Source organism: Ahaetulla prasina, chromosome 4, assembly GCF_028640845.1.
Source record: "Ahaetulla prasina isolate Xishuangbanna chromosome 4, ASM2864084v1, whole genome shotgun sequence".
Classification (NCBI taxonomy): Eukaryota; Metazoa; Chordata; class Lepidosauria; order Squamata; family Colubridae; genus Ahaetulla; species Ahaetulla prasina.
Window position 1 is genome coordinate 116674883 of NC_080542.1, and position 16233 is coordinate 116691115.

The following is a 16233-nucleotide window of genomic DNA, read 5'->3' on the forward strand; positions in this document are numbered from 1 at the left end:
GTTGAAAGTTTGTAGACAAAGCATGGTAGAAAAATGAACTAGGCAGGTTGACAACATTTTCTGATACAAGTCCATTTATCTTTAACAGCAGTGTATTTCATAAATGTCGTTTCAGCTGGCATAATTAAATAATGAACTATTGGTTAAAAGATAATGTGGCAGGGAGCTTTTAAGGCACAAGAATTTTCATGCAGATGAGTGGAGCTGGATGGAGGCCAAAGTAACATGTAGGGATTAAATTGATGTGGAAGAATTTTCCTTTTAGAAAAGCCATGGAAAACATGACAGATCTATTTTTTGAATACACATTTCTTGAAATTTGGAAAAGACATCGAAAACTAACAAATAGAATAGAATAGAATAGAATAGAATAGAATAGAATAGAATAGAATAGAATAGAATAGAATAGAATTTTTATTGGCCAAGTGTGATTGGACACACAAGGAATTTGTCTTGGTGCATATGCTCTCAGTGTACATAAAAGAAAAGATACGTTCATCAAGGTACAACATTTACAACACAATTGATGGTCAATATATCAATATAAATCATAAGGATTGCCAGCAACAAGTTATAGTTATACAGTCATAAATGGAAAGAGATTGGTGATGGGAACTATGAGAAGATTAATAGTAGTGCAGATTCAGTAAATAGTTTGACAGTGTTGATGGAATTATTTGTTTAGCAGAGTGATGGCCTTTGGGAAAAAACTGTTCTTGTGTCTAGTTGTTCTGGTGTGCAGTGCTCTATAGCGTCATTTTGAGGGTAGGAGTTGAAACCGTTTATGTCCAGGTTATAAGTAACAGTTCTCTGAAAAGAAGAGAAACTGAAAATATTTGAGATATAGCTAAGTTTTCTGGGCAATGAACATCTCCTCTTGATGCCAGCCAGTCTGATTCTTTTGATGAGAATATACCAGGAGGAGAAATCACAACTCAAACATTTTCCCCCCTATATAGAGTGGGGGTTTTTTCGCCTGCAGACTCAGTTTTCCACTTTGTCCTTGCAAATTAAAGTCTATTGCTACAGGTGGGAATTATATATATATATATATATATATATATATAGGTCTTTGGTTGTTCGGGTTTTCTCCCGTGTAAAATTGGAAGTGTCTTGGCGACGTTTCGACGAAGTCTCATTTGTCATCTTCAGGCTTCAGCTTCGTGCTGAAGCACGAAGCTGAAGCCTGAAGATGACGAATGAGACTTCGTCGAAACGTCGCCAAGACACTTCCAATTTTACACGGGAGAAAACCCGAACAACCAAAGACCTATATACAAACACCCGTGAAAACCTCAGAAAACAAATATATATATATATATATATAGTACTTTGCAGCATATCTATGAGATGCTGACATCTAGATAAATGAGCTTTTGGGGACAAGAGGGGGTTCTTTTCAGTGACCCTGCAGAGGATTTAACAGTGTATTCTAAGTCAGCGTTCGCTCTCTGCCACAATCTCACAGGTTATGCCTGGAAAGGGACAACCAGGTTTCCAAAGGAAAGTATTTCCTCCTTCAGTTCCTTGTGCCAATACTTTCCAAGGGGTTAACTGGAGAATTGCTTTGAAACTGAGGTAGAAGGTCGCTGGCGGCAACAGCAAAGGCTTGCAGGGCCTCCATTAAGAGCCTTTTACCCTGCATTTCCCACCAAGGGGATTGTAAACATTGGCTCCCAGCCATAGTCTTCTATAAAACTTCTCTGTCCTGCCAAAATACAAGGATACATGTTTTAACACAAACAGCTATAAGCCCACAAGTTACTTTCTGGATTCCAAAGATCATTTTTGTTATAGTAAAAGAGGTGGAGGGAGAAAAGTTGACATCCCCATGAAGGAATTTGAAAACACAAATTTGTTTGTATTTGTTTCATGGAAATTCGTATGTAGTGTAGCTACCTTTTTCAGACAAAACTTTCTTGACTTTGGAAAATACATAGAACGTTGTCACTTAATTGGTAGCATAAAAGATCTTTTCTCTGGTACTTACTAGTAACTTCGCATTCATCTTTGATTTTCAACTTTGAAATGAAGGAAGTTTTCAAAAATCAGTTATAATCAGTCTCAATCAGACATTATTGAACTGTCATTTATTTCAAAAGCAGCAGCTGAACTCTTAGAATTCTAGAGACAGCAAAACAAGAATTATATAGAAGGTGTTTCAGAAAAGCTATTTCCTTGAATTTGAGTTATAAGAAAGTTTGCTGTATTTTGATTTCATGCAACATGTTAAAATCAAATAAACCATATTATGGTTTAGTCATAGTATGAGTCTTAATTACCTTATATGGGAGAATCATAATTTGGCTAAAACCAAGGTTTGAGGTAGGACTGTAACTTATCTTTAATTTGAGACATAAATGTGTATAAATGTGCCCTCTTTTGTAAAGTATGATCTTATAAGAGCAATCTCATACATGATTCTTAACATACTGAACATAGCATATTCAGAAACAATTCCAAGGAGTATAAATTTTGAAATAATTAATCTTTCCTTTTTATCAATCTCTCTCTCGTTTCTCCAATGTAACTGAATTTATTTGCTTAACTGCTCCATCGCTGACATGGGCCAGTTCACCCCTCCTTAGGCAACCTGGTGGCCCTCGGCTCCCTGGGGATCACCATATTGATGCCAAACTTTAGTGCGGACATCCAATCAGCATAATCCACTGCAGCCCGAACTTCTGAGCTCAAGCGATCCACCAGCCTCAGCCTCCGCAGTTTGCTGGATTACAGGCTCGCGCCACCATGCCCAGCTATTTGTTTAATGTAAAAATAACTCTTCCTTTTTGGCATTAAGTTTATTGTATTTGATCTGATAACTGGTCTAAGCTGGTGAATCCTTTGCATTAACTAAAACCAGTATAAATATAAGCCTATCGCAACATATTAACATCTTCCAACAACAATTTCGAAAAACTGCTAGTGTATTTTTTTGCCATTTTAAGGTGGGAGGGAAATGCTCCAAATTACCTGAAATAATCTAGAAAGAAGCATCCAGATTTCCTGAAAACTAAATAAAGTACTAAACAAAAACAGAAAATTCAAATCCTGGATGTGTAGCATGGTTCTACCATTGGAAAGATGAATCTACCCACTGATTGTATGATTGAATCAACTAAAAGGATGCCCTCCATTATTCATTTAGAAGACATGCTAACATTGCTTGATTAATGAAGCCAGAGTCTGGCCCTGGCAGGTTTCAGCTTTCCAGTATTCTAATACATCAGGATGATGTACCGGTCTATACTGTTGATTGCCCAGTTCATCTTTTGACTTGATTAGAAACTGTAGAGCTCTTGCACTGTCAAATAATAGCTGCATACACATGTTCAGTGCATGTGACTTTATTAAAAAACAATTATGCATGTGTGTGTGGAAAGAAAAAGCTAGAACGGATATACCTATAAATACTCTGAACTACACTACCGTTCTAAGAAAGTTAGATTTCCTAGAAGTATAACACAGGATTCTGATTAGTGTTTTGGTTTACCCATCAAAGGAAATGAATAGGTTTCTGTTTTAACTCTTTTATATAATCTTTTTTTCAAGGCACATATGTTTTTGGAAGACTGAAGGTAAACAAACAGCCTTAATGGATATGTTATGGAGATTCTATGTGTAGAGAAACTTGAATTAGTCTTAAACAGCTTTGAATTCCCCTTGGAAGCCTAAATGAACTTAAGTTATTCATGTAGTTATTTGTTGTTTCCTATTCTTTTTTTAATGCTTTCTCTGTGTTGTGAGTCATCCAGAGTTATTTGGAGTTAGGTGACAAAGTTCAGATAAATATTTATGCCGCATTGAATATTTGGCACCTGGTTGGATAATTACATTATTTTAGTTTCAGGTGCTGGTTAGAAGAAAGGATTTCAGAATTCAGTTCCTTTTAGAGATCTATCTAAAAAGTCTTTTTGTTTTTGTTTTTGTCCACATATAAATTGTCTAAAACATTAAGATTCTGTTTGTTCAATGGGGTGCCTTATTATAATAATGTGAATCAATTAAATTTTAATGAAATTTAAAAAGTTATTTAATTTAAAAATGAATTTGATGTAAGCCACCATGCGCTCTGGCGATTTATTAACTTAAGCCCTTAGGTGTTTTGACTAAGTTATTAAGTACTATTGTTATTATTTCTGAAATTCCACATATAAGAGAGACTTTTTAGGAATTACTAAGTTCCTCAGTTAATATATTTTCTTCTTCCTTAAAGATATTGGATAATAATCAGTATTGGACTTCTTTAAAAGACTGATACAATATGAATTTGAATGTTTTCTTGAAAAATTAATAAGAAATTGTTTTCAGCATCTCAGTCTTCTTTGATCTTGAAGTAAAGCTAATACACCAACTATATTTGTTCTTTATTGTTCACAGAAAAGAATGTTTAGTAAATGTTGGCTATAAATGCCTTGCCAATAGACAACACAGGAGTTGGAATATTGATTGACATTGCCTGGCTTGTTCTATAATCGCCAAATTTAGGAATGACAGCAGGATTGTTCATATTACTTTAAATTTAAAGATGAAACATGGCTTACATTTAAGAATATTGTTTAAAAGTTAATAAGTTCAAAAACAGGTTTTGACCAATTTAAACAATATATTAATAGTATTATCTTATTTCAGGACAATAGTTAATAACTTGGCAGGAGCTATACTTAAGACTTTTGAATAATAAAATAAGTCAATAAAATAAGATGGCTTTCAGTATGGAAAGTAACAATCCAATTTGTTTAAAATAACAAAATTGTGGTTGATAAATGAAATCCTGCAGAGCAAGTCAGTAATACTTCTTCCTAGTAAGCACCTGTTTTCAGATTGCCCACATATTACAGTGAAGGCAAACATTACCAGCTTGCCTGGAGAAGAGGGAAAGAAAGAAATGAGACTTTCGTAGCCATGTTAAAATTACTCTCCAGTCTCTATGGACAGCTAGTTTTCCTGCCAGGTGGACACGGGGTGGAGGTGGGGATGGGTTGGGTAAAAGACTTTAGTTTTAATCGTATTGAAAATACTGGAATTTAAATACATTTAAATTAATTTTAAATTTTTTGGGGGGTATTTAAATTAAATTTAAATACAAAGAATTAGCTTTAATTGATTTCTTTTTAATAAAAATTGTGGCTTATGTATCAAAATGTATCCCAATACATTACATATGTATCTATTTAATTTGATAGGGGTCTGAGCACAAAACTGTACAGGTAGTCCTCAACGTACGACCACAATTGACCACAGAATTTATGTTGCTACATGAGAAATTTTTAAAGTAAACTTTCTCCCATTTTACGACTTTTCTTCCCATATTTGTTAAGTGAGCCACTGCAGTTGTTAAATTAGTAACATGGATGTTAAGTGAATCTGGTTTTCCAATTGATTTTGCTTGTCAGGCAGTCGCAAAAGTTGGTCACATGAATCCATGCAACTGTGATAAATATGAGTCAGTTGTCAGGCATCTGAATGTAAATCATGTGGGGATGCTGCAAAGTTCATAAGTTTAAAAAATGGTCATAAGACACTTTTTTCAGTGCCATTGTAACTTTGAACGGTCACTAAGTGAACTGTTGGTCAAGGACTACATGTATTGTAGTAATACATTTTCAAGCAGTAAGTATGGGCATTAAGTTTAGGATGTAGTAACTCTTAACTGTAGTAAAGTAAATTGTTTTAGCAAGGATGGTACAAGAGTAACCATTTTATTGAATGCAGGTTGTCCTCAACTTACAACTTTCGTTTAGTGAACATTCAAAGTTACAGTGGCACTGAAAAATCTGACATGACTGTTTTTCTCACATTTGCAGCATTTTCATGATCATGTAAACAAAAGTCATCTGGTTTATATTTATGACCGTTGCTGTGGTCATAAATGCAAAATGCGTGATCGCCTTTTGTGACCTTCTCACAAGCAAAATCAATGGGGAAGCTAGATTCATTTAATAACCATATTACTAATTTAGCAGCTGTAGTGGTTCACTTAACTGTGGCAAGAAAGGTCATAAAATGAGGCAAAATTCACTTAACACATGTCTCACTTAACAACATAAAATGTTGGATACGATTGTGGTCATAACTTGAGGACTAGCTGTAATCGCCATAGCAAAATGCTATAAAAACAATAGAGAAAGAACAGTGGGTTATATTCATAATAAATTGTCATCCCTGCAGTTAACTCCAATCTGTTCTAATTAACCTAGAGTCAGCAAAATGATCTTTGATATAAAAGTTATATCTTGCTAGTAATACTCAGGTTGTTCCCTGCAAGAAGTTCCCTCTTGAAATGTGAGAAGCAGGAACCTGATTGTGTATAAACAATTTGTACTTTGGCATTAACCTGAAAAAACACACACGGTTGCCAGGTTTTGAATGGTGGCATGCAAAATCAGGCAAAGAATAATTAAGAACAATTGAATTTTCCTGAGTATGGATAGCCAGAAAGTACTCAGGCTCATTATTAACCTTTGCTTTTAGAATAATATTCTATGTCAACTATTGTACTACATTTTTCTCAGGTTTAACAAGCTACTGTAAGAGAAGTAAATAATTCCTTTTGGTTAATTTTATTGCTTTATTTATGTATATCTGTGTGTTTGGAGGTGCTTATATCTATGTGTCTATGTACAGTATTTACATAGTATTTGTATTATATTATCCAGATTTGTAATTTAATTTTTTTTCTTGTTGTATATGTGTAGCCTGAGCAAGCCTTTTAGGATATTTTGATGGATCTTGTAATAAGGAGATTACCTGACCTGATGTAATCTCATTATCACAAGACTCATCACAAGACTCACTGATGACTCACAGCTGACCCATCACAAGATCCTCACTTGACACACCCACATCTGAAGCCCCTATAAACAGAAGAACACTGACATTGACATTCTCTAAACTCCATGGAGGTGTTACCTAGCCTAATAACGAAATGTTCAGAAACTAACTCACAAGCTCGGAGAATGAACCTTCACCCTCATATTCTGCATTCAACAGGAATTTATCTCTTTGCAATCCTTCATAAAAAATACCATCACCAGCTTGCCCCTTTCAATCCAAATTTTGTCCTTAATTTAAGTTAATTAATTGTCCTTAATCAGATCTCTCATTGCTCAGTTTGACCCTGTGTTATTTGGGGGTGGGGAGAGATTGAGCTTTTCCTTTAGCAAAAAGTACTTTTATTTAAGTAAAATACGTAATCAAAATCATTCAGAAGAGGAAGTTCTATGGTAACTGTTTAATTCACCATATCCTGCCTTATACATCATTTTCATTTCTGCTTCTCTGTAACTGAATGGAATATCCATAAATTTTTGTTTGGTTTGGGGATGAGACAGAGAGAAATGTTCTTAATGAATCACGCATATTCATTGCATAACTGTGAGGGGGGGGGATTTCCCCCCAAGAGAACATTCTTAGTAGCTAGAACATTTATCTGTGGTTATTCTTTGCAATCAAGTTCCTTGAATTTAAGCGGGCAATTTTGCTCATCTTGAACATCAAATGTAAAGTATTTATATATACTGAGATAATTGCATTCATTAAAAACAATCAGCTTTCCTCAGTTTGGTGCCCTCTGAATATAACACCTAGCCACTCTAGACAGAAGGTTAATTAATGCAGTTTCATTTAAATCTATCTTTATAAAATAAAATTTTGCTGAGACCTATCCTTCAATCAACACTTTTTTCAATCAATTTTGTTGGGAACACAATTCCCAACATTTTAAGGATAACACATTTTGGGGGAAATATTTTCTCAGCATTTAAAATGCACATTTTGTGCTGTGAAATTGTTCATTTTTATCCCTGCTAATATAGCATTTGCAGTAGAAATTGTTCTCCTTAACACTGATCTTGTCTGGGAATTCTGGTTGTTGAAATTTAACATCTATGGAAGCATTGAGTGAAGGATACTGCAGAATATGTAAATGTAAATAAGCCTGATGATATCATAGGATACAAATGTACAAATTTATTTCCATTTTATATCACTTTGTAAATTGCTGAAATGTTCCATACATGTTGCCATCTGTGATGTTAAAGAGATTCGGAAAAACGAAAATTGTGAATGATGTTAGCTATTCTAGGAAGCAAGCCATGAAAGGAAATACTTTATGTGAATGGATATAGAATATTGAATGGTTTAGTATGAATTTTATTGTAGCAAACGTATATCTAGAACATGGCTGTCCCGACATTTTGGCTTGCTTGGGCTGCATTGAGTGAATTGTCTTAGGCCACATATAAAATATACAATATATAATATAATTAACATATAAATAACAACTTCCTTTATTTTTTATAACTTTTTATTATATTTTTTGAGCAGCATGACTGTGCAAGATCTTCAGGCTGTGGGTTGGACACATCTGCTCTAGATAATTATCTGTCTGTCTGTCTGTCTGTCTGTCTGTCTGTCTGTCTGTCTGTCTGTCTATCTATCTATCTATCTATCTATCTATCTATCTATCTAATTTATTGTCATCATCGTCCCCCATTTTACTTCAGGAAGCAGAATCTGCAAAGTATCTTTTCCTAAATTTCTAAAAAGAAATCCATTTTCATTAAACCAGGGAAAAAAACTAAAGTGTAGTTGTCCATTTGAACATCTTTCAAGAGGAAGAGAAATTTTCAACATTTCACTTAGTAAAATATTCTGTAGCGGTTTCCAGAATGTGTTTGGCCTTGGAAAAAACAATCCAACCTATCAAAAACAGCATCACAAAAAACAGATTAGGAACACAAATTAAAATAGGGAAGAAAATGGTAAGTGAACAACTGTCTACCCTAGACGAGTTTAAATCACCAGGACCGGATGGATTACACCCCAAGGTTCTGAAGGAACTGGCAGACGAGATCTCAGAACCACTGAACTATATCTTCAAAGATCCTGGAGCACAGGGGAGCTGACAGAGGACTGGAAAAGAGCTGATGTAGTTCCCATCTTCAAAAAAAGGAAAAAAAACAGATCCAGGAAATTACAGACCTCAATACCGGGAAAGATTCTGGAAAAGATAAGCAACGACTCACCGAACATCTAGAAGCAAACCAAGTAATAATTAAAAGCCAACATGGGTTTGTCAAAAACAGATCATGCCAGAGAAATCTTATTGCATTTTTTGACAAAGTGACAAAATTAGTGGACCAGAGGAATGCTGTCAATATAATTTACTTGGACTTCAGTAAAGCATTTGATAAAGTAGACCATAACCTACTACTAGATAAAGTAGAAAAATGTGGGTTAGACAGCACCACCACCAGATGGATTCGTAACTGGCTGACCAACCGCACTCAACGTGTAGTCCTCAATGGAACTACATCCACATGGAGGGAAGTATGCAGTGGAGTATCCCAAGGCTCTGTTTTAGGCCCAGTGCTCTTCAACATCTTCATCAATGATTTGGATAAGGGGATAGATGGGGAACTCATCAAATTTGCAGATGACACCAAGCTGGCAGGAATAGCCAACACTCCAGAAGATAGGCTCAAGTTACTGAAGGATCTTGACAGACTTGAACATTGGGCGCTATCTAACAAAATGAAATTCAACAGTGAAAAAAGTAAGGTTCTACATTTAGGCCAAAAAAAACAAAATGCACAGATACCATATATGTGGTACCTTGCTCAATAGTAGTACCTGTGAGAGGGATCTTGGAGTCCTAGTGAGCAACCATTTAGATATGAGCCAGCAGTGTGCAGCAGCTGCCAAAAAAGCCAACACAGTTCTGGGCTGCATAAACAGAGGGATAGAATCAAGATCACATGACGTGTTAGTGCCACTTTATAATGCCTTGGTAAGGCCACACTTGGAATACTGCATTCAGTTTTGGTCGCCGCGATGTAAAAAAGATGTTGAGACTCTAGAAAGAGTGCAGAGAAGAGCAACAAAGATGATTAGGGGACTGGAGGCTAGAACATATGAAAACAGTTGCAGGAACTGGGTATGTCTAGTTTAATAAAAAGAAGGACTAGGGGAGACATGATAGCAGTGTTCCAATATCTCAGGGGTTGCCACAAAGAAGAGGGAGCCGGGCTGTTCTCCAAAGCACTTGAAGGTAGAACAAGAAGCAATGGGTGGAAACTGATCAAGGAAAGAAGCAACTTAGAACTAAGGAGAAATTTCCTGACAGTTAGAACAATTAATCAGTGGAACAGCTTGCCTGCAGAAGTTGTGAATGCTCCAACACTGGAAATTTTTAAGAAAATGTAGGATAACCATCTGTCTGAGATGGTGTAGGGTTTCTTGCCTGGGCAGGGGGTTGGACTAGAAGGCCTCCAAGGTCCCTTCCAACTCTGTTGTTGTTGTTGTTGTTGTTGTTGTTGTTGTTGTTGTTGTTGTTGTTAGATTTAGGCACTTCAGAAATCATTTTCTCTCCTGTTTATTTGTTGCATTCACTCCTTTCTTTTGAGATTTCGATTATTCCGAGCAACTGTAACTGTAAATGCAATGGTCCTAAATCTTTACATGGGGAATGAAGAAAACAGTGACTGAAAACTGTGAAGTTTTGGGGCTTTCTGTGCAATAATTCTATGGAATGCAATCTCAGACATGTTGTGAGCTTGTATTGTTCAGAAACTGTTCAAAATCACATGACTTCAGCTGGCTTGGGGAACCAAGTCAACCTATTTCTCATTCTGTGTTAGTTTGTTTAAAATCAGAACATAGCTTTTTCTCTTTTTGCATAGCAGCACTGAAAAAACCCTTGCTTGACAGCCATTTTGTCCTTCCTCAGAAATACCTTTTGAGTGCCATTGTAACTTCTGATCGTTGCCAAACAAATCGTTGTAAATTGAAGGCACTTCCAAACCTGTATGGAAGTGCCTTCTCTGTTTAAGAGTGTTCTTAAGAAGACTGTTGTTCAGCAGAGGCTTAAAACCTGCTTGTTATTCATTTTAAATAAACTCCATTTTCCTATTTCCTCTTCTTCATCATTTGAAACACATGACTGACAAAAGCTAAATTTATTCATGTTTAGCTACAGTAAATTATACTGTTCATGTTTCAGTAACGGTCTGCAGTTCCTCACATGAATACATTTACAAGCATCTGTTTTCTTCTGTCTTAAAATTACTGACTATTTCTAAAACAGGTATGATGAGATTAACATGCTAAAAGTTTTTAAGGCAACCTAACCATTTGTCTAAATAATACCCTTGCATTTCCCATAATTATTACTTCATAATGTCTACTTTGTATATGTTTTGCATGTTTAATCTAATTTCAGATAAACTCTAAATTGAGAAAAAAAATTTCTAGGACATTGATACTATTGCTGTAATTAAAAGTAACATCTTCAAAAAAAAAAATCTAAATTCAATAGTATAAGTTTTAAGGCTGCAATTATATTTTTTCCTTCTCATTTGTAACTTCTTCAAACTTTTATCTATTTGTGCATCACAGAAAATCTGTTGCAGACTGTATTTCCTGTGGCGCTTCCAGATCAAAGGTTTATTGTGCAGTCCTTTAACATTAAATTTTACTATTTCCTCTATTTCCTAATGTAAAAAATACATGAAGGAATATGAAATAGAACAATTGCAGTCCAATAATTTTTATTTATTAGCCTTTAAATCCTTTACCTGGCAACAACTAAAGTTTTTCATTTATAACTCAATAGAAGGATATTTGCTCATCTTGAGTAGTAAAATGTTTCCTTTTTACTTGTAGTATAGAATGAAATATTTAAAAACCCCAAGAATTGATCAATAATATAATTAATATATGGATACTTTCCACAAAGATCTTCCTTCAAAACTTGCAATTTAGAAATACAGGAAGATATGTTAGAAAAACAAAGATATTTTCCTGCTTCTTTGGAATATCTTTAATTAAACAATATTCCTAATAGTTTACCTTTTATTTTGCAGGTTGTTACTTTGTGGTATAGAGCTCCTGAAGTTCTGCTTCAATCCAGTTATGCAACACCAGTTGATCTTTGGAGTGTAGGTTGCATATTTGCAGAAATGTTCCGTCGCAAGTAAGCACTAATTTAAATCCTTTATATATGGAGGAAAAAAATAGCTTCATTTATAGTATATCTATACTATGTAATCTATATTATAACATAATACTAGCATTATATGAACTGTTATTTTGCTTAATATATTGATTGATTGATTGATTGATTGATTGATTGACTTAAGAATGTCTTCATTAGATCAGATTTTAGGATGATATAATAATATAGTAGTAACATATTATTTAAAACAATATAGTTCAGAGATTCTAGATGCAACAGCAAGTAAAAATATCAAGGCAGGCTGAAATGTATGCACCTTGGGGAAGTTTGGAAAATAAAAATGTTCGAACTTGGCATTGAACAATTGTAAAGTAGAAGCCATGGGAAGTCCATAGGAAAGATGTTCCAAAATAATAATCAGTTATTATTCCAAAATATTGAAATTGTCAGAAGCTTTAACAATAAGCTAAAGAAATATTGGCTACCTGCAGTACCTATTTCCTCTTGCTCTCTGCTATCCTCTGTTTTCATCCATTCCTTTGTAACATTGAGAGGATCACTAGAAATCCATCAGATCTGAAATTGAGTCTCACGAAGTTGTTTTAATTTTTCTTTATGTTCCAAACAGTGCTTCTGTTGATATTTGTATAAAACTTTTTTATTGTTTTGTATCACATATTCAATTTCTATTTTGAATGGTGTGTTTTCTAGATGTCCAAGGTGTTAATATATAAACATCATTATAATCATATACATATAAACATATACGCAATAATATCAATCTTTATTGAAAAGTATACTATCTTCCATTATAGTATCGATTATATAATTATCAAAATATTTACTTGTCAGTTTTTCTTTCTCATGTAGTCCATATTTCATGTAAATCCAATTCTGTAACCTCAATAGCTGTTAATTAACCATTTGTAAAATAGTTATAAAATATTCCTTTTCCTTTGATATTTAGAGTTAACCTATCCATTTTTGCACATTCCAAAAATTTTTTTGATTATATTATCATCTGTAGGGGTTCCTAGATTTTTCCAGTATTGTGCATATACAATCCTGGCTGCTGTCAGAATATGTAATGCGTTAGCCTTATTATAGTTTCCTGGAAGCATGCCCAACAGAAATGTCTCAGCTTTCAAGTCATAGTTTCCAGCCATATGTGTATTTTCTTCCAGTATTTTTTTTTCTTTGGGATATGTCCACCACATATGAGCCTGGTATTTGGTTGCATTTCCAACATTTAACAGATTTATTTTTATACCTATTTGCTAATCTAGCAGGTGAATAATGCCAACTATAAAACATTTTTTAGAGATTTTCTTTATATGCTGTTGACATTGTGAGTTTATGATTTCTATTTCAGAATTTCTGCCACCTGTCCAAATCTATTGTATAGCCAAAATTCTTAGCCCAAATGTCATAGTTTCTTTTACTTGTTCTTCCTCCAATTTGAAAGTTAATAAATAATTGTAACCTTCTTGATTAATTTTTCTGTTGATATTTATAAACCCAGTTTATTGAAATATTCATAATAAGGCTTTTGGATATGATTTCTGAAATGTATTATCTTGGAGAGACATATTTTTGAGTTCATAGTATGGGATTCTCAAATTGTTTCCTATTGAAATCCATGGTGGATTTATTTTATATTATTTTATTTTATTCGATTTTTATACCACCCTTCTCCCGAAGGACTCAGGGCGGTGATTTCTTTTACATAATAAGATTAGTATATTACATCGTTACTTAAGCATTTTAATTTATAAACAATTTAATTTAATTTAAAAACAATTTTATTTCCAAATATTAAAATTAAAATATTGGTCTATGATGTTATAATTGAATGAATTTTCTGAAATACACAAATCCTAAATTTATGAAACACTAAATTTGATAGGCTAATTGGAAGCAGTTGAAATAATACAAATATAAATGATTACCAACTATTTCCATACAATAGCAATAGCACTTAGACTTATATACTGCTTCACAGTGCGTTATAGCCCTCTCTAAGCGATTTGCAGAGTCAGCATATCGCCCCCAACAATCTGGTCCTCATTTTACCCACCTCAATGATGTGCTATGTTCCTTCTTGCTTCAAACGCTCTACCATCATCCCAGTGCCGAAGAAGCCCACCATCAAGGAACTGAATGACTACAGACCAGTTGCTCTAACATCTGTAGTCATGAAAACCTTTGAAAGGCTAGTGCTTTCCTACCTGAAAACCATCACGAATCCGCTCTTAGACCCCTTGCAATTTGCATATCGAGCAAGCAAATAGATCAACAGATGATGCTGTTAATATGGCTCTGCACTACATCCTACAGCATCTTGAGTCTCCAAAGACCTATGCAAGGGTCCTTTTTGTAGACTTTAGTTCAGCATTCAATACCATCATTCCAGACATTCTTCTAACTAAGCTAAACCAGCTACAGGTACCGGAACAGACTTGTAAGTGGATCACAAGCTTCCTAACAAACAGGAAGCAGCAGGTGAAGCTAAGCAAGATCACATCAAATACCTGTACAATTAGCACAGGGGCCCCCCAAGGCTGTGTGCTCTCCCCACTTCTCTTCTCTCTCTATACCAATGACTGCATCTCCAATGATCCATTTGTTAAGCTACTGAAGTTCGCAGATGACACAACAGTGATTGGTCTCATTCGAGACAATGACGAATCCGCATATAGACGAGAGGTCGAACGACTAGCCTTGTGGTGCAACCAAAACAATCTGGAACTGAACACACTCAAAACCGTAGAAATGGTGGTAGACTTTAGGAAAAACCCTTCCATACTTCCACCTCTCACAATACTTGACAACACAGTATCAACAGTAGAAACCTTCAAATTTCTGGGTTCTATCATATCGCAAGATCTCAAATGGACAGCTAACATCAAAAACATCATTAAAAAAGGACAACAAAGAATGTTCTTTCTGCGCCAACTCAGTAAGCTCAAACTGCCCAAGGAGCTGCTGATCCAATTCTACAGAGGAATTATTGAGTCTGTCATTTGCACCTCTATAACTGTCTGGTTCGGTTCTGCAACCCAACAAGAAAAACACAGACTTCAGAGGATAATTAGAACTGCAGAAAAAATAATTGCTACCAACCTGCCTTCCATTGAGGACCTGTATACTGCACGAATCAAGAAGAGGGCCGTGAAAATATTTGCATCCTGGACATAAACTGTTTCAACTTCTACCCTCAAAACGACTCTATAGAGCACTGCACACCAGAACAACTAGACACAAGAACAGTTTTTTCCCGAAGGCCATCACTCTGCTAAACAAATAATTCCCTCAACACTGTCAGACTATTTACTGAATCTGCACTACTATTAATCGTTTCATAGTTCCCATCACCAATCTCTTTCCACTTATGACTGTATGACTATAACTTGTTGCTGGCAATCCTTATGATTTATATTGATATATTGATCATCAATTGTGTTGTAAATGTTGTACCTTGATGAACGTATCTTTTCTTTTATGTACACTGAGAGCATATGCACCAAGACAAATTCCTTGTGTGTCCAATCACACTTGGCCAATAAAATTCTATTCTATTCTATTCTATTCTATTCTCAAAAGGATGGAAGGCTGAGTCAGCCTTGAGCCTGGTGAGATTTGATCTGCCAAACTCCTGGCAGCTGGTGATCAACATAAGTAGCTTGCAGTACTGCACTCTTAACCATTGCACCACCATGGCTCCATTGTTATTCTATAACTATTTGCTATATTGCTTTGAGAGCAAAATGATATGCGTTAAATATTTTTATTTGGAATTTTTAGTTTAGTTTAATCTTCATGACAGCTTACTCTAATATTGTTTTGTCTTTAGAATAGAATTGGATTTTTAGCTAATCATGGTTGTGCTACTGGAGGAAGAGGGACTTGCAGTTTAGGAGAGATAAGAGGATAAGAGAATTGTCTCCAGGTCTAGATAGATAATATCTCAGGCTATTGAAAGAACTAATAGAGGTTATTGCAGCACAACTCTGAGTAATTTCTGAGAATTCAGGATTTGTAAGATTCTAGATTCCAATTCTTACATATTGGAGGAAGACAAATGTCATTACCATCTTCAAAAGGGAGAAAATGCGGAACTTCAGAAACTGCAGTCCAGTCAGCTTGACCTCTGTGTTGGACAAGGTCTTCAAACACATTCAAGTAACATATTTGTAAATATCTGGATAGGAATGCTACAGTTAGCAGGAGCCCACACAAGTTTGTTGTTAGCAAACTGAACATGTAATGTGACA

The 16233-nt window shown here is 34.9% G+C and overlaps 1 protein-coding gene across 8 annotated transcripts in view; it reads left to right on the forward strand.

Annotated features, from left to right (window-relative positions):
- CDK6 (cyclin dependent kinase 6) overlaps nucleotides 1-16233 on the forward strand; it is a 158644-nt gene that overhangs the window by 90690 nt on the left and 51721 nt on the right. For all 8 annotated transcript variants that reach the window (XR_009155072.1, XR_009155073.1, XM_058183026.1 and 5 more), the window contains one exon: nucleotides 11868-11977. Coding sequence is in view for 6 of the 8 variants with exons in the window: in XM_058183026.1 (XP_058039009.1) it covers nucleotides 11868-11977 (110 nt within the window). In the remaining 2 variants the exon portion in view is untranslated. The remainder of the gene's footprint in view (nucleotides 1-11867; nucleotides 11978-16233) is intronic.